General features: G+C 43.3%; 1 protein-coding gene across 1 annotated transcript; it reads left to right on the forward strand.

The window, feature by feature from the left end:
* The first annotated feature begins 696 nt into the window (after positions 1-696).
* On the forward strand, positions 697-18,238 carry SPAG5 (sperm associated antigen 5). Its single transcript, XM_081272963.1, has 25 exons — positions 697-816; positions 929-1,079; positions 1,331-1,456; positions 3,233-4,299; positions 4,409-4,586; positions 9,225-9,299; positions 9,613-9,705; positions 9,794-9,928; positions 10,107-10,226; positions 10,332-10,424; positions 10,527-10,640; positions 11,005-11,098; positions 11,257-11,404; positions 11,485-11,587; positions 11,789-11,922; positions 12,128-12,266; positions 15,708-15,816; positions 15,936-16,022; positions 16,288-16,408; positions 16,514-16,625; positions 17,009-17,089; positions 17,249-17,404; positions 17,485-17,559; positions 17,687-17,767; positions 17,999-18,238. Exons 2-25 carry the CDS (start codon positions 1,029-1,031, stop codon positions 18,068-18,070), a joined length of 3,564 nt encoding a protein of 1,187 aa, XP_081129089.1. The 5' UTR covers positions 697-816; positions 929-1,028; the 3' UTR covers positions 18,071-18,238.
* Positions 18,239-18,579: the final 341 nt, after the last annotated feature.

An 18,579-nucleotide genomic window follows, 5' to 3' on the forward strand; every position in this document is an offset into this window, starting at 1 on the left:
AGCTATTGTGAATTGTGCTGCTATAAACATTGATGTGGCTGTGTTCCTGTAGTATGCTGTTTTCAAATCTCTCACCAAAAAAACAAACAAACAAACAAAAAACCCTTGGGAATCAACTTAAAAAGAGGTGAAAGACCTCTACAACAAAAACTACAGAATGCTAAAGAAAGAAGACCTTAGAAGATAGAAAGATCTCCCTGTTCTTGGATAGGCAGAATTAATATTGTCAAAATGGCCATACTACCAAAAGCACTACACAGACTTAAAGCAATCCCAACCAAAATCCCAATGACATCCCCAGTCCTTTTTATTTTTCATTTAGGCCTTTTCAACTTTCCCTTTTAGCCCGGTATGGCAGGCGCAGTAATCACTGTAATCCCAGTGAGGCGGGAGGCTGAGGCGGGAGAATCGCAAAATCAAAGCGAGCCTCAGCAATTTAGTGAAGCCCTAAGCAATTTGATGAGATCCTATCTAAAAATAAAAACATAAAAAGGGCTGCGGATGTGGCTCAGTGGTTAAATGCACCTAGGTTCAATCCCTGGTACCAAAACAAACAATAAAACAATCAATTTTCACTTCCAGGGTCCCAGGCCCGCTCTCAGAAGAGGCTGAAAGTAACCAAGAGGTCACGAAGGAAACGCCAGGAGAGACTTGTTAAGGCCTGGGTATACAGACAACTTTTCAATTAGGGCACGGTCGGACTTCTAGACGCTCCAGCTACCTGGGGTGTCCCCCCCAACTTGAGGATACCAAGACTCCAGGACCCATCGTGGATCTGATGCGGGTCCTCCCTGCAGCCGGCTTCTGCGGCCCAGAGTAGGTCAGAAATCAACTGCAGGGCGGGAGGAGGGGCGTGGCCAACGCTGGCTCCGCCCACCAGGCTCGAGCCCGGAGCTGACCTGTATCCTGACGCACTGCGGCTCCGCAGCCAATCCTGAAGCACCGAGCAGGTTCAAATAAAGACGGCGGGTGAACATGGCGGACTCGACTTGGTCTGGGAAGTGATCAACCTGCTTTCAGTTTTGAAGATGTGGCGGGTGAAAAAATTAAACATCAGCCTGTCACCTTCACCCCAGCCGGTGAGCGGGAGAGCTCCCACGGAGAAAGAACTGTGTGCGGAATACTGGGGCGGGGGCGCTGGCGGTGCTGAGGGTCCTGGAAAGCTGGATGGAGCTGGGGCTGGGGAGTGATTGGAGTCTTTATCGCTTTGCCTCTTCAGCGAGACTGGGATTGGAAACCCGCTCTTCTTAGTACCTCAAAGCTTCTTGGGGAGGGAGAAAGAGCGGGCTGGCGGAGCCCAATCTTAACCCAAATTCTCTTTCTTTCTTAGGGAAAACCAGCTATGAGAACTCCTCTCCGAGAACTTATCCTGCAGCCTGGTGCTCTTACCAGTTCAGGAAAAGGGCCCCCTGTGTGCTCCTCGCTGACCCCATCACTGTGCAAGCTGGGGCTGCAGGTGAGGTTTGCCTGGACAGCTTCTCGACTGGGCTGCTTGCCCAGGCCCAGAGCTCAGAGGAACAGAGGGCCAGGACTGGAACATAATTAATAACGATAATGAAGTCTTCCACCTCAGTGATTTCCATTTACAGCTATTCAGGCCGACAGAGAGGTGCCCTAGGGTGGTTAAAGGAAATCCATTGAGAACTCGAACCTCTATTTTAGCTGTTTTTTATTATCTCCTCCCCGCACCCTCGACCTTTCTCAAACTACTGAAAAATACTATCACTCTGATTAGTGGTGGTCTCTAACTTGGGCTCCCTTATGGAGAGGCCTGTCTGATGCAAGAGTTAAGCAGTCAGTATCCATTCTCTTTAGCAGGTAGTTACAACTCCCCTGGTATCAAGTTATACCACTGGAAGGCTGGATATTTGCTCACCTTAAACTATTCCCTTGCAGAATTGCCCTGAGTTGTACTTTTGTAAAAGGTCTTTAGAAAAGTAGCCATATGCAAACTGCTTTTCAGTTGCTGTAATAATTTGTCAATGAAAGAGACTGACCCTTCCATAAGGTTCCTGGAAGAAACTTTTTAGAATTTACTGCCTAGAAAAATTGTCTTCCTAAAGAAATTGCTATCCTTTTCTCTTTCTGATAATGAAAACTATATGTTTATCATATTTTCCATCTAGCTCTGGTTTCTAAAAAGCTCAAAGTCAAAATTGTTAATCAGTTACGGCTACTGTTACTCCTGAAATATGAAAATTTGCTCCCCCCCTACTAGGAATTGAATCCAGAGGCTCTTTTCCAGTAAGCTTCATCCCTAGTCCTTTTTTTTTTTTTTTTTTTAAAGAGAGAGCAAGAGAGATAGAGAGATAGAGAATTTTTTTTAATATTTTATTTTTTAGTTATCAGCGGACACAACATCTTTGTTTGTATGTGGTGCTGAGGATCGAACCCGGGCCGCACGCATGCCAGGCGAGCGTGCTACCGCTGGAGCCACATCACCAGCCCCCTAGTCCTTTTTATTTTGAGACAGAGTCTTGCTAAGTTGCTGAAGCTGGCCTTGAATTTATGATCCTCCTGCCTCAGCCTCCCAAGTCATTGGGATTACACATGTGTGCCACAGCACCTGACTCTTCTTTCTTTCTTTCTTTCTTTTAAATATAAATATATATTTTTTAGTTGTCAATGGACCTTTATTTTATTTATTTATATGTGGTGCTGAGAATTAAACCCAGTGAGTCACACATACTAGGCTCTGCCACTGAGCCACAACCCCAGTTCCTCCTGTTTCTTTTTTGAACATGATTTTGTTCTTTCTTTTCTTTTAGTGCTGGGGATTGAACACATGGCCTTGTGCATGCTAGGGAAATGGTCTACCATTGAGCTTTACTCTGTCCCTATTTCATTAATTTTATCTATCTATCTGTGCCAACTCTAGATTCTGATAGAGCTTGAGCCTACTTTAGGAAGGAGACAATAGAAGTGGGCTGGAGTTAGAAATAGAGAGGGGCAAGGTCACATTCAATCTAGTGTCTCCCCATGACATGGATAGATATTGTCAGCCTGTTTATACTTTAGGCTGGTTCACCTGAAAGGACCCAATTGGTTTCCTAGCTTTTCTTTCCCTGCTGTTTAGTTGAATAGTAAGGAGCAAGAATTAGCCAAATTCTTACCTAAGCAGAGGTAAGAACTCTTTTCTTTTGTTGAGTTCAGATAGTATCCTGCATCCATAATTGTAATGTTGGGAACTGAATTGACTACCTTAACCAACTACTTTTGTTTCCTTTGGCAGGAAGGCAGCAACAACTCATCTTCGTTGGATTTTGTTAAAGCCAGCAAGACAGACTCCTCTCCCTCAAAGTGGCTAGAAACATGTCAGCATGCATCAGATGAACAACCCCTAGATCTGACTCTCCAAACCATTTCTACTCCCAAAACATCTGAGGAAGCAGTAGACCCAAAGAATGACTATGTGGTTAAATCCATGGTCCTTGAAGCCTCTCCAGTGGGGCAGCAGCAAGGTATTACACTTGAGGATCATTCAGATACCATGGCAGAGACAAACAGCAGCTATCTAAATGAGTCTTTGAAGCCAAGAGATCTGATAAAGGAGGCATCATCCTGCATGGAAGACACCTTTTCTGAAGTTGTTGCTGCTATGCTTGAGAAACCTACATTGCAGGATTCTCCATCTCTTCTCTTGGAATATCCACCAAATCCTTGTTCTGAGCAACAGCTACACTGCTCTAAGGAAAGCCTGAGGAACAATAGAACTGAAGCTGTTTCTGAGGACTTGATGTCTTCTGAAAGTAATGTCTTCTTGCCTTCCTCCACATTCAGGCTTTCCCCTTCAACTGCACTGGCAGCAGATTACCCCAACAATCACGTGTATGCAGGAGAGGAAAGTGTAGAGCATAGAGGTATAAAGGAAAGAGAAATGAGCTTTTCCATACTCCCTGAGGAGGTTGAATTGGAAGATCAAGCACTTGTCTCAAATGTAGAAGATGTTCCATCCATGTGCCTAACACCAAATCCGATGGAAATGGAGTCCCAGGCAGCTCCAAGCCCAGTAGTAGGAGATGCTGGTGAGATTCTTAGTTCTGATACAGAGACTTGGATGTCCCCGTTGGCTTGGCTAGAAAAAGGTGTAAATACCTCAGTCATGTTAGAAAATCTCCGACAAAGCTTATCACTTCCCTCTGTGCTTCAGGATGCTGCCATTGGCACTACGCCTTTCTCTACTTGCTCGGTGGGGACTTGCTTTAGTCCTCCAGCACAAGGAAACAGTATAAACACATCCCAGACAGGCTTGCTGGACACCAAGGATAGTACTTTGGAGACAAAGCCCCTCCTGTTGGGGTAAGTGTCCCCTCTATCCTTGTGCCTCTGGAGCTCCATTCCCCTCTACCTGCCTCTCACACCCCTTCCCTCCCTTTATTTTCCTCATGTTCTTTTCTTCCTACGGCAGCTGTAATCCTCCAGATCTGACTGCCTTGTCTAGACGTGACCTGGAAAATAACCTGCTGAGCTCTCTTATCATCCTGGAGGTTCTTTCTAGACAGCTGCAGGACTGGAAGAGCCAGATGGCTGTCCCTCATCCAGAAACTCAGGACAGTAGCACACAGACTGATGCCTCTCTTAGTGGGGTAAGAAGCTTTCTCCTAAAGCTTGAAATGTTCTAGTGGGCCCTCTTCCTCAGAATTTAAGCTGATAAGCTGCCAGAGGGCAAAGGGGACTTCTTAATCACATGCTTATTCTAGTATATATGTAAAAGCTGAAAATCTAGAAAAATCTTATCAATCAAAGCTGTGGGTACTCAATGTACCCCGAGGTACATCAAGACTTTGCAAGGGAATGCAAACAAGGAAAGTTTGAAAGAAATCAATTTCTAGATCTTCATGGTCCAAAAGTATTCTTTTTTTTTTAATATTTATTTTTTAGCTATAGGTGACACATATCTTTATTTTATTTTTATGTGGTACTGAGGATTGTCAGGGCCTCGTGCGTGCTAGGCAAGCGCTCTACCACTGAGCCACAATCCCAGCCCCTCCAAAAGTATTCTTTTTTTTTTTTTAATTTTAATATTTATTTTTTAGTTTTCAGTGGACACAACATCTTTGTTGGTATGTGGTGCTGAGGATCGAACCTGGGCCGCACGCATGCCAGGCGAGCGTGCTACCGATTAAGCCACATCCCCAGCCCCCAAAAGTATTCTTAACTAATTTTTTTCTTCTCTACTTCCCCATTCTCACTGGCCCTTGTCCACTTTACTAAAGAAAAGCATACTTCTCATCCCAGGTCTCTCATAGCAATCAAAGGACAACAGAAAATATTTGTGCACACGTTGAGAAAGCAAATGACTACAGTGATTATATAATATCATTTCTGCATGTTTTCCACAAAAGTGAAGAAAAACTTTGTTAGTGGATCTTAAATATTTTTGAGGAAAGTTACTGAGTTTTGGCAAGTATTTCCAAACGAATTCAAGTCCTTCAATTTCTACTGATTCTGATTAATTATGTATGGATTTCTTAGTGCTTATATCTATTAAAATGGAAAATAGTCATGAATTTTTGCTGAACCATGTTTTTTTTCCTTGGGTATGAGGGATTGAGCTCAGAGGCACTCAACCACTGAGCCACATCCCCAGCCCTCAGGGTCTCACTGAGTTGCTTAGTGCCTTGCTTTTGCCGAGACTAGCTTTGAACTCCTGATGCTCCTGTCTCAGCCTCCTGAGGCGCTGGGATTACAGACCTGTGCCACTATGCCCACCTTGGTCAAAGGGATTTAAAACACATTTTAATTTCAATTTATATGAACTTTATTTTGAGGGGGAAGATACTGGGGATTGAACCAGAGGCTCTTTACCTATATCACCAGTCTTATGCTTCATTTATTTATTTGTTTGTTTGTTTATTTATTTATTTTGAGATGGTATCACTAAGTTGCTAAACTGGAACCTGTGATCCTCCCGCCTAGCCTCTTGAGTTGCTGGGATTACAGGTGTGTACCACCAGGCCTGGTTGGATGAACTTATTGTTGCAGAAATACTGACTATTAACAGATTTGCAAGTATAAAAATATATTAGAATTAAGGTATTTGTGTGTGGTGTTAGTGATCAAACCCACAGCTCAAGGAGAAAAGGGGGATGATATAAAATTTCTGACAGTAAAAAGAAGTTTTTCTTGTATTTTATTTTATTTGGGGTTGTTTAGCTTTTTTTTTTTTTTTTTTTTTTTTTTTTTTTTTTTTGGTACCAGGGATTGAACTTAAACTCTGAGCTATATCCCCAGCTCTTTCCTAAGTTTTTAAATTTTGAGACAGGGTCTCACTAAGTTGCTTAAGTCCCCTCTAAGTTGCTGAGGCTGGCTTAGCACTTGTAATCATCCTGCAGGATTACAAGTGTGCTCCATCAAGCCTGGCTTTTTTTCATGTATTTTAAAGTTATCGAAGTATTACAATATATGTAGCATTATGCCATTGGGTATATTTGAGTGATCTAACAATTTTATTTCAACTGTCTGTATTGATAATAGGCTGTTATCAATTTCTACTCAAGGATACTTAGTTTTTCAAAAATTATTGTGTGAGGTCTGAGAGGAAAACAATTTAAGACCACTGTTCTAGAGGACGCTCTGAGAACACAGGACCTAGGAAGGAAAGGAATGGTGTTGAGAAGGAATTGAGAGCCTCTATAGTATGACTGTAGAAGTAATAGGTAGATAGTGCTCAGATGATATGGTCCCAAATGCCTAAAGACCTCTTTTGAGTTGAAAATGTCCTCAAAGTAATGACTTTACCTTTTGCCCCAAATCCTGGAAACCATGGACTCCTCATTCCTGTAGCTGTTCATTCTCTCTCTTGTGTTATCTTTGTTTTTTTGTTTGTTTTGTTAAATATTTTTTAGTTGGTGATGTACCTTTATTTTTTATTTATTTATATGTGTTGCTGAGGATAGAACTCAGTGCCTCACAAGTGCTAGGCAAGTTCTCTGCCACTGAGCCAAAACTCAGCTCCTCTTTGTTATTTTTGTATCCTTTCCTCTTATCCTTGACCATGTTTCCCATCCTTGAATCTGCCTTGTACCTTCTTCCCCTGAAGCTTGCCAGGTCCCTTTGGAAGCTACTGAAGCAGAACCAAAGAGAGGAAATGACATCACCTTCAGCCATTCCCCATCACCATGCATGTCCTTGCCACTTGGCTGCCTCCTTCACATTAATCTCATCACCTGCCTGACTGCCCCGTTCCCAGCAGTATGTGCACCCTATCCAGGGCTTATGGGGTACTCCATGACTTTCTGCACGATACACTAGTTAATGAACTCCATAGAAGCATGAACTATAAGAGATTGAAGATGATGCAATTCTGCCTCCTTAAATTCAGACTGCCACAGCCTCAGAACTCAGCACTGCTATCCATTGCCATTTTCCAGATTGTGGCTGCCTTTTAGCAGTAATGAAGTCTCCTTCTTTTCTCTTAGGACTTGAGTTTTTCTAGGACCCTGCTGTCTTTTAGCTTATACTTATCTAATCATAGGGCATCTAAGATGTTTATCTATACTAAGATAATGATAGGCAGATAAAGAATAAGCAAATACAAATGTCTAATAAATATTTAAGAAGGTTGTTGGTTATGGTGGTGTACTCCCATAATCCCATCTATTCTGAAGGCTGAGGCCCCAAAGATCTCAAGTTCAAAGCCAGCCTGGGCAAATTAATGAGACCCTATCTCAAAAAAAAGGTGTGGGGGGTGCTGGGGATATAGCTTGTAGTAGAGCACGCAGGTTCAATCCCCAGTACTCCCTCCCCCACCAAAAAAAAAAAAAAAAATTACTGGAAATAAAAGAATTGCAGCCCTGGGTTAAGAATTGAGTAGATAATGCTGGTAAATCCTGTCCTTTTGTCTGTAGGGTATAAACTAGTTCATCTTTTTTTTTTGAAGGGAATTCAAGGAAGATCCTTAAAACACTAAAACAGCTCAAACTTTTTTTTTTTCCCGAACCCAGTGCCGTACAACCCCAGCCCCAGCTCCATTTTGACTTAGTAACTCCACTTCTGGGGATGTAGCCTAAGGGGGAAAAGTTCTGCATAACAATGAAAGCAGTTGGTTTTTTTTAAAAAAAAAAATAATGGTATATCCATAAGATGGAATATTCTGTAATCATTAAAAAGAACCATTATAGGCTAGGAATATAGCTCAGTTGTAGAGTATTTGCCTCCCATGTACAAGGCCATGGGTTCAGTCCCCAGGACCTCACATACACACACACACACACACACAAAAATTGTTAGGCTAGGCACAGTGGTGCACACCTGTAATCCCAGAAACTTTGGAGGCTGAAGTGGGAGGCTGGCAAGTTCAAGGCTATACTGGGTGATTTAGGGAGACCCTGTCTTAAAAAGTTAAAGCCAAAAAGGGCTGGGGATGGGGCTCAGCTTAGAGTACCCCCTGGGTTAAATCCCCAAACCAAAAAATTAAAGTATGTAAGAGCATATGTGTAGGTTATATGTCAATATCACACCATTTTTTATGATGGACTTGAAATTTCACAGATTTGGGTATCTAGGGGGGATCCTGTGACCAACCCTCCAACCTTACCAAAAGATGACTCAGTGATGATTTTTCTGTCCTTTCCTCTCCTCGAAATGGGACCTCGCTATGTTGCCCATGCTGATCTCCAACTCAAGCTCCTCCCACCTCAGCCTCCCAAGTAGCTGGGATTACAGGCATGTGCCACCTCTGCTGACTTCAGTTGTGTTTTGTTTTTGTTTTTTTGCTTTAGGGATTGAACCCAGGGCACCTAACCACTGAGCCACAGCCCCAGTCCTTTTTATCTTTTATTTTGAGATAGAATCTGGCTAAGTTGCCAGATTATTGTATTTCATCAAATCCAAGACACTATCAGTATTCAGATGTATTCCTTCTAGGTGAGGTGGCACCCTCCTGTGATAGGAGAGATTCACAAGTTCAAGTCTGGCTGGGCAACTTTGTGAGACCCTGTTCCAAAATAAAAAATGAAAAGCACTGGGGATATAGCTCAGTGGCAGAGTGCTTGTCTAGCATGCATGAAGTCCTAGGTTTGATCTTTAGCACTGGGAGGAAAAAAAAAGAATTTTTACCTACCCCACGTCTGGGTGACTTCATCTAGTTTTGAGCCTTACTCCTGCTTTTGATAGAAAGGCTCCTATAACTCATGGGGCAGTGAGGGTTAGGGGGAAGGGGGATGAGAAGCTGCTGGTGCATGTTGTCTAACTAAAAGGAGCAACTCCATTTCTCTGGCTAGGTAACTAAGAAACCTCAACATCTTGAGGAAAACCAAGCCATTAGACAGGCCCTACAGCAGGCAAGGAATGTCATGGTAAGTATTGATTGACCTTATATCACCGCTGGGGTGATTTTGAGATAGGATCAGGGATTGAACCCAAGGCACCTAACCACTGAGTCACAGCCTCCCAAGTAGCTGGGATTACAGGTGAAAATGGAGAATCCCAAGGCAATTAGTAGATAGTGATACTTAGCTGTTGTAGTGAAAAGAGGTTCCTAAACCTTTGCAAAAAGTGATTTTTCCCTATTAGGAGCTTGGAATTTGAGTCAGTGACTTTCCTCTCTATCAACCCCTGCTTTCTGCTTAGTGACTATTTGATCTAACCTAGCCATTTTTCCCTCCATAGCAATCATGGGTACTGGTGTCCAAAGAGCTGATATCTTTGCTTCACCTGTCTCTGTTGCACGTAGAAGAAGATAAAACAACTCTGAGTCAAGAAGTAAGCAGCATAAAGAAGGTAGAAGCCCCTTATGGGACTCAAAGCCAAACAAAGGAACCAGACATGATATCTGATTCTTATCCTATAGTCTCGGCATGCAGAAACCTTGGTTTCCTGCTGTTTTGAAGTATTAAAGAAATTGAAGGCAAAACTCCAGAGCCTCAAAACAGAAAGGGAGGAGGCAAAGCACAGAGAGGAAATGGCCCTCAGAGGCAAGGATGCGGTAAGGGATTCCTGGATATGGGAGGTCTCCACTTCAAGGTTCCTGTAAGATGGGTGGCTTAAGAACTGCCTGTCCTGGGGAGTTAAGAACTGAACTACTGATGTATTGGATGGTTATGTTTTTCTGTGCCATTTCCCACTACTACAAAATGTGCCCTTGCAACCTCTTTCCTAAACAGGCAGAGACAGTGCTGGAGGCTTTCTGTGCACATGCCAGCCAGCGCATCAGCCAGCTGGAACAGAATTTGACATCCATGCGGGAATTCAGAGGCCTTCTGCAGGTGGCCCAGACCCAACTGGTAAAATTTAAGGACATTTTCTTTCCTGGGATCTAAGCTGACACACTGGGAAGATGGCCACATCCCTGCTCTTAGCTGCCTCCATAGGTAATCTTTCCTTTTTAGATAGGTCTTCATACAGAGCAAAAACAGTTGGTTCAGCAGACAGAGAGTCTAACTTCTGTCTTGCAACAAGACTGGACATCCATGCAATTGAATGTGAGTATTTGGGACCATCATAACTATTCCTTACTTTTAGCCAAGTACATTAGAAACCTTGCCTCAGATGCACTCTTCTGACCTGCTTACTTTCCCTGGTAGTATGTGACGTGGACAGCTTTGCTGGGTCGGTCTCGACAACTCACAGAGAAACTCATAACCAAGAGCCGGCAGGCCCTGCAGGAATGTGATGCTGCAATTGAAGAAAAGCAGCAGGTACAAACCTGGAGTGGGGACTACTTAGGCCTGGTTTCTCCCCTTTTCTTATGTATGATATCATTATCCTCTTTTCGCTAGTCTTCTTGCCACCCTTGGTTTGGAGACAAATCAAATCCCTTGACTATAAGATGGCTTGGGTCAGTTATTTCCTTTGCTTTTTAGCACCTCCTTTACTTCAGCAAATTGTCTCCTGTCTTTACTTTTCCCTGAAAATCAGCTTTATTTTCTGCAATATTGCTGCCCAGGATTAAGGTATTTTACTTGCCCAGAAAGCCAGTCTTGTCCAGAAAGAAAAGCTTCTCCAATGCCTGGGATACTTGACTTAGGAGGTGCTACAGGAGGAAAACTCTTTTCTTCTTAGGTTTCCAGGGAGCTGGAACAAGTCTCTAACCATTTAGAGGATTATAAAGGCCAAGTAGAACAACTGAAGTTAGAAAATAGTCGCCTAGCAACAGGTGTGTATGTGTGCAAATGTGCAAGCATTTGAACCTGTGAAGGTTTGGAGTGTGGCAATAGAGCAAATAACTGCTCTGGAGTGCTTGCCTTGGAGCAGAAATGTGGAGGGTTTCTGACCTGGTGACTGGATGGTATTATTAGGATACTTTTGATCTAGATCTCTGGGCTCAGCTGCAGATTCTGGCCAACATGGACAGCCAGCTAAAAGAGCTGCAGAGTCAGCATGCCCATTGTGCCCAGGACCTGGCCACAAAGGATGAATTGCTCTGTCAACTTACCCAGAACAATGAGGAGCAAGCTGCTCAGTGAGTTCCTATCTGGTTATTGTAGTGGTAGGCATCCAACATACAGGACCAAACAGGATCTAACATAAAGTCTCTGACAGATGGCAAAAAGAAGAGATGGCACTAAAACACATGCAGGCAGAACTGCAACAACAGCAGGCTGTGCTAGCCAAGGAGGTGCAGGACCTGAAGGAGACCCTGGAGGTAAGAAATTCAGCTTTAGAAAAGGAAGCTGGTAGTATGACTACCAGGAGTATGATTCTTGCCTGATGTACTTAAGTGAAATTGTGGAATGGAAAAAGCCTCTGTCCCCAGGGCTCTAAAATTCCTCACTTGAACTCATTTTTTTCCCCTCCATTTCTCCACTCTTTTCCTTCCTTCCTTCCTTCCTCCCATCTTTTCAAGTTTGCAGACCAAGAGAATCAGGTTGCTCACCTCGAGCTGGGTCAGGTTGAGTATCAGTTGAAAACCACGCTGGCAGTACTCCGGGAACGTAGCCTGCAGTGTGAGAATCTCAAGGACACTGTAGAAAATCTAAAGTAAGAGCTCTCCCTTTTCATATCCCTTGCCCCCAACCCTCCACCCCATGCTTATCTATGAACACTTCTAGAAGCCAGAATCTCCAAGAAGAGAATTGTGACAGTGTCAAGCCTCTTGTTTCTCTCCTTGAATGCAGGGCATTTGGGAGAGGTGTTCAGAGAAGGTAACCTTGTCTTGGGTCATCCTCCCTGTTCCTCATTTTAGGGCTGACCTGGCCAGCACCATAGCAAAGTATCAGAAACAAGATGTAGAGAAGACACGCCAGTATTCCCAAGAGCTAGGGGTGCTGGCTGAGCAACTACAGATCCTGACCTTCTTCCTCCAGACAAAACTAAAGGAGAAGGTAGGATACTGGTGTTCCCTCTCTGCCCTTCCCACTGTATTTTTATTGTATAGTATAATGTTCCTAAAACCCTACTTTCCCATCTCTATGATCTTCAATGACTTTTAATTACCTACAGGACCGCTTCAGCTTGTCACTCAAACCTTCATTTGTCTCCTACTTCTCTATTATGAACCCTTTACTCCAACTAGGCTACCTGTCCACAATACAAATGTTCCATCTCCATTCACACCTGACCTTGGGCTGCTCCCATATCAATTATCTTCTATTTTCAAACTGGAAATTCCTTTTCCTTCTCTATTACAATGCTCATTAGTTTGCCTTTGAAATGGTCCCAAGTCACAGGGACTGAGCAATTTCTCCTTTTTTATGCATTCTTCAGTCACTTATTCTCCTTTTGCATTGAATTAATTTTCCTTGGATATCTGTTCTTTTCAACTAGACAACATTTAAAGAAAGCAGAAATTTAGCATTCCTTTTCTGGCTTCCCCACAGTGCACACTAAACAATAAATGGTTGCTATCTTTCAGAATACAGAGTTAATTAGCTTGTTCAAGATTTAAAGGCATAGGTCTGGGGATGTAGCTCACTGACAGATGGCTTACCTAGCATATGCAAGGCCTTGGGTTCAATCCCCAATACCACCAAAAAAAAAAAAAAAAAATAGAAACCAAAAAAGTAAGTACAACCAAGATCCTGACCCTCTTCTCCAACTGTATGTTGAGCATAGGAAGTGCCAAACAATCTACAGTCTAGTAGGAAAAACAGACAGATATAGTCACATGACATGATCATGGTAGAAGTCTGCATGGACCCACTGTGGGAGCTCAGAGAAAGGAGAATCAGTTTCTCAAAACAGATGACCTTATCTGGGTGTAGTGGTGTATGCCTGTAATCGAAGTGGCTTGGGAGGCAGAGACAGGAGGATCGTGAGTTCAAAGCCACTCAGTGAGACCCTGTCTCAAAATACAAAATAGGGCTGGAGATGTGGCTCAGTGGTCCAGTGCTCCTGAGTTCAATCCCCGGTACACCTCCCTCAAAAACAACAACAACAACAACAACAAAAAAAAAACAGATGACCTCGGGCAATCTTGAGGTTTAGAAGTTCATGGGGCAGGGTAGGTATATTGGCAGGCCTTCTAGGCAGAGGAAAGAGTATATGAAAGTTTTTGAGTGATATGTATGAAAGTCATATATGTTAGTCATATATACAACACAGTGTGTAGACTTTTTGTAGTGTCTACCTTGTAACAAGACCTGTGTTGGGTACTGGGACTATGGAATGAATAAGCAAGGGCCTTACTCATAAAATGTGGCAAGGTTGGGGAATGGGAAGTAACTCTTAATGACTGGAATGTAGGAGCTAAATGGTACAAGGCAGGAAACAAGGCTAGTGAAGGCCAGATTTTGAGGACTTGAACTAAATGCCAGTTAAAGAGGAGATAGAGAGAAGCTGATGAATTGAATAGATGTTTAGGAGGTAGAAGGAATTGAACCTGTTGACCAACTGAATTTAGGAGTTAGACAGAAGAGTAAATGATGATCTTAGATTGTTAACACTCTCAGAATTGGGGACAGCAAACTTGTCCTATAAAGGGCCAATATAGTGTTTCATCTTTGTGAGCCAAGTGGGGTCTGTCTCAACTACTTAACACTGCCTTGTAGCTCAAGTAAAGCTATTGACAGTATGTAAAAGAATGGGTATGGCTGTAATACATAATGAATTTACAATAATGCATGCCAGATTGACCTGCAGGACCCCTCTGCTCTAGAACATAAATTCAGGAATAGGAACAGATATTTGGTCACACGGGACAGGGAAAATGGTGAACTCAACTTTATGCATACTAAGTTTCAATGTGGACTATGGAACATTCTGGCAGATTTCTTCACAGGCAGTCAGTTTTGGGGCCTGGAGACTGGGAAAAAATCCAATTGAGAAAAAAGAGATTGAAGAGTCATTCATGTGGAAGTGGAAATTTAAAGTGAACTTTTTTGTAGAGTCCCAAGGCAAGGCCACTGGGGAATGCATTAGAATGAAAAGAGGGCAAAGGACTGGAACTCAGTGGTTAAAGAAGGACCTGTGGGTTGAAGGAAGAAATATTCAAAAATTTTTGAGGCCTATCTATGAAGTAGGGTCATGTCCTAGAAGAAAAGTTAAGTTTCTAAAAGTACGACATGGTCATCGGTATCAAATAGGCCAGGTAGGGGCTGGGGATGTGGCTCAAGCGGTAGTGCGCTCGCCTGGCATGTGTGTGGCACTGGGTTCGATCCTCAGCACCACATACAAACAAAGATGTTGTGTCCGCTGAAAACTAAAATAAAAAATATTAAATTCTGTCTCTCTCTCTAAAAAAAAAAAAAAAAAAAAAAAAAGGCCAGGTAATAAAAGAGCTCAAAAGTATCCTTATAATTGAAGATAAGAATGAAATCTTTGAACCAAATGACAAGAATTTTGGTGGAATGGTTGCAGGGCAAAAGCCTGAGTAGTTGGCTCAGGAATCGATAGATGATGAGACTTTATAGGCAAGACTTATAGGCATTTTTTTCTCTTTTCTTTTCTTTTTAGGGTAGTTGAGATTGAATCCAGGGATGTTCTACCACTAAGCCATATCCCCAGCCCTTTCTATTTTCTTTTGAGAGAGGGTCTCATCTTGAGCTTGCAATCCTCTTCCCTCAGCCTCCGAGTAGTTAGGATTATAGACATGGGCCAACCACTATGCCTACCTTCTCTTTCTTTTCTTTTCTTTCTTTGTGTGTGTGTGTGTATGTACTGTGGATTGAACCTAGGCCACTTAATCACTGAGCCACATCCCCAGCCCTTTTTAAATTTAGAGACAGGATCTCTCTAAGTTGCTTAGGGCCTTGCTAAATTGCTGAGACTGGCCTTGAACTTGCTATCCTCCTGCCTTAGCCTCCCAATTTGCTGGAATTAAAGGCATGGCTACCACATCTGGCTTCTTTTTCTTCTTAATTAAAGGGAAAGAGAGGGCTGGGTTGTGGCTCAGTGGTAGAGTGCTTACCTTGCATGCATGAGGAACTGATTTCGATCCTCAGCACCACATAAAAACAAATAAAGATATTGTGTCCATTTAGAACTAAAAAAAAAAAAAAAAGTCAGTTTAAAAAATTTTTTTAAATAAAGGGAAAGAGAAAGGGAAGTAGTAGGTAAAGGGGGATTTAAGTTTTTTTTTTTTTTAATCTCCAGTTATTGTGGTTTATTGGGAGAGGCTTAAGAATATAAATATGTTTGGTGAAAAATGTTAATTGGGGAGTTGGAGATACAGCAGTGAAGTAATGGGTGGAATAGCACTCTGGAAGAGATGGCTGGGAATATCTGGGAGCTCAGGAAATCACTCAACCTAGAGCTCCATTGGCACAATTGCTTAGCCTGCAGTACTTCTAAGAAGTGTTGCTGTTTTTTTCCTCCTTTGTCCTTAGGCTGACCCAGAGACCCTTCCTAACACAGCCCTTGCTCCTACTCAGGAACACCCTCCACCTAATGACAGTGCCTTCATGGGAAGCATCTTGACAGCAGTGGCAGATGAAGGTTAAAGGTCCTGGGATTTGGTTGGGAAAGTTATGACCCTTCTCCCGATATCTTCATCTGGTGAAGATGCACATCATCTATTTTTCTGGGCTTTCTCCCCTGGTTGGTTTTTGTTTTAGAGCCAGAATCAGCTCCTGTGCCCTTGCTTGGAAGTGACAAGAGTGCTTTCACCCGAGTAGCATCAATGGTTTCCCTTCAGTCTACAGGTGAGGATGGGCTCCAGGGATCCTGCCTCATTTCTAGAAAATGTGGTGGTGATGAGTAAAGACAAAAGCAGTGAGAAGTGCTTTGCTCTAAAAACCTCAATTCTACTTGGGCTCATTTTATTTCTGCCTTTTGGGATCTGTAATGTTCTGGATATTCAAATCATATGGGTGGGGGAACACAGATAAGGGTTATGGGAATGATGGCTATACACCCCTTTCTTCTAGACTGAAGGGCTATACCTCTATCTAGGATTTTCTCTTTCAGAGATCCCAGACATGGAGGAGAGACTGGCAGAAATAAGTACTAAGCTTCTTGACCTTCAGAGCCTGTGTTCCTTGTTGCAAGAGTCTAAAGAAGAAGCTATTGGGACTCTGCAGCAAAAAATGTGAGATGCAGTCTTGATGAAAGGGGGCAATAAGAGAGCCCCTCATAAGGGCATTGCACAGTTCTGAGAGGGCAGGAATGATGTGGGATTCTTCCCTCCCCCAAGTTGTGCTTTGCAGGATAGGCTGCAGGCACAGGAAGAACAGCATCAGGAAGCCCAGAAGGCAAAGGAAGCAGACATAGAGAAGCTGAACCAGGCCTTGTGCTTACGCTACAAGGTGAAGGAGGGGCCTAGAAGTGGGGCGATGAAGAACTGGGGCAGGTTTACTGGCCCACTGGGAGCCATTGTCTCTCCAGGAATCTGGGTGGTGGGGATTTTCCAATTACTGCCCTAGTTTTGCCCTTCCTGGGGCCACACATTTTACATATTTAGGAATGGGGCTATGGGCTGACCTGTCTTCCCAGGAGAGAAGTCAAGAATTCTTAACAGAACTCTCCCATCAACTGATAGATGCCTTGACTCACTTGGCCATGGAGGAGAATTAGAATGGTACCAGCTGGTCCCACCATGGCCAAACATAGGTCAGATACACACCTCTACCTCCTACCAAGTGCTGTGAAGCCAGTTCTCAGTATCTTCTCACCTCCCTTTCTCTTGCAGAATGAAAAGGAGCTCCAAGAAGTGATACAGAAGCAGAATGAGAAGATCCTAGAACAGATAGACAAGAGTGGCGAGCTTATAGTATGTTTCTCATGATACCCAGTCTTCTGCTTTCTGTGCCACTGGTAGCAAGATCCCAAACATGACAAGTGGATATCCTGGTTCACTTTTTTCCACCACCTGAGATTAGAAGGATAGAGACTTTCGAATGCTATCAAATACCTCTATTCTCATTCCCAGAGCCTCAGAGAAGAAGTGACCCAGCTTACCCGCTCACTTCGGCATGCAGAGACAGAAACCAAAGTGCTACAGGAGACCCTAGCTGGCCAGCTGGACCCTAACTGTCAGCCCATGGCCACCAACTGGATCCAGGAGAAAGTGTGGCTCTCTCAGGAGGTGACTCAAAGTTAACAGATAAATTGGACAATTGGTGGGGACCCCAGACTGTGCCCTTATTAATCTGGGCCTATCTGCAGGTAGACAAGCTGAGGGTGATGTTCCTGGAGATGAAAAATGAAAAAGCAAAACTCATGGTCAAGTTCCAGAATCATGTAAGCATTTCCATGCTATTCTAAGGCCATTTCCTAACACCACTAGCAAGCACCCTGCCATATTACTTCTATCCTGCCAAGCTATGCTGTTCTTAGCACAGGACTATGAAATCTATTTGCCTTCTAGAGAAATATCCTAGAGGAGAACCTTCGGCGCTCTGAAACAGAGTTAAAGAAACTAGATGACATTGTTCAGCATATTTATGAGGTAATGGAGGTTGGGAGGTAGTAAAACTAAGGCATAAGGCCTGGCCACAGGAAGTACTAAGGAGCACAGCTCTAGCTCCCAGCCTTTGCTGCGAGGTGGGCCTCACACTCTCTCATACGCTTCTTTGTGGCTTCTGTTTCCTCCATTCTAACACACTGGGTGTTTCCTGGGGCTGGGATCTTGGGCCTTAGGCTTGAGGTTCTGAGCTTCCTTTTCTGCCTCTCTTCCCAGACTCTGCTATCCATCCCAGAGGTAGTGGATAGTTGCAAGGAACTACAAGGATTGCTACAATTTCTGAGCTAAGTAGTTGGTCATGTGTAATCCCAGCTACTTGGGAAGCTGATGTGGAAAGACTGATTGAACCCAGAAGTTCATGACCAGCCTGGGCAACATAGTGAGACCTCATCTCAAAAAACAAAACAAAAAAGAAAAACTGAGCTGGATTCTGCTTCATCCCTTTTATCTGCAAATATTTCCCTACCCCATCACTAGGACCAATTGGCCTAGAGCCAACTATGTTTGATGCTATTTAAATAAAGTATATTTAACGTATTTCTTCAAGTCCATTGAGTCTTATTTTGTGTGTTGGGGGAGTTGAATGAGGTCAGGTAAGAGGCAGCTGGGCCCCCCAGCCTGCATGTACTTCATAGATCATTTTCCTGCTGCATCCAGAGCAAGGGCTGTCTGCCCTTTCTCCTTTCTCTTGCTTCCCCAAATATTCCGGGCACTGGACTGCTTGTACCCTGGCTCTGGGCCTAGGGGAAACAGAAAAGACTCCATTCTCTTATTTTCCCCATCCCCCTATGAGGTAG

Source organism: Spermophilus citellus, assembly GCF_964194105.1.
Source record: "Spermophilus citellus genome assembly, chromosome: 17".
In the NCBI taxonomy this organism is placed as follows: Eukaryota; Metazoa; Chordata; class Mammalia; order Rodentia; family Sciuridae; genus Spermophilus; species Spermophilus citellus.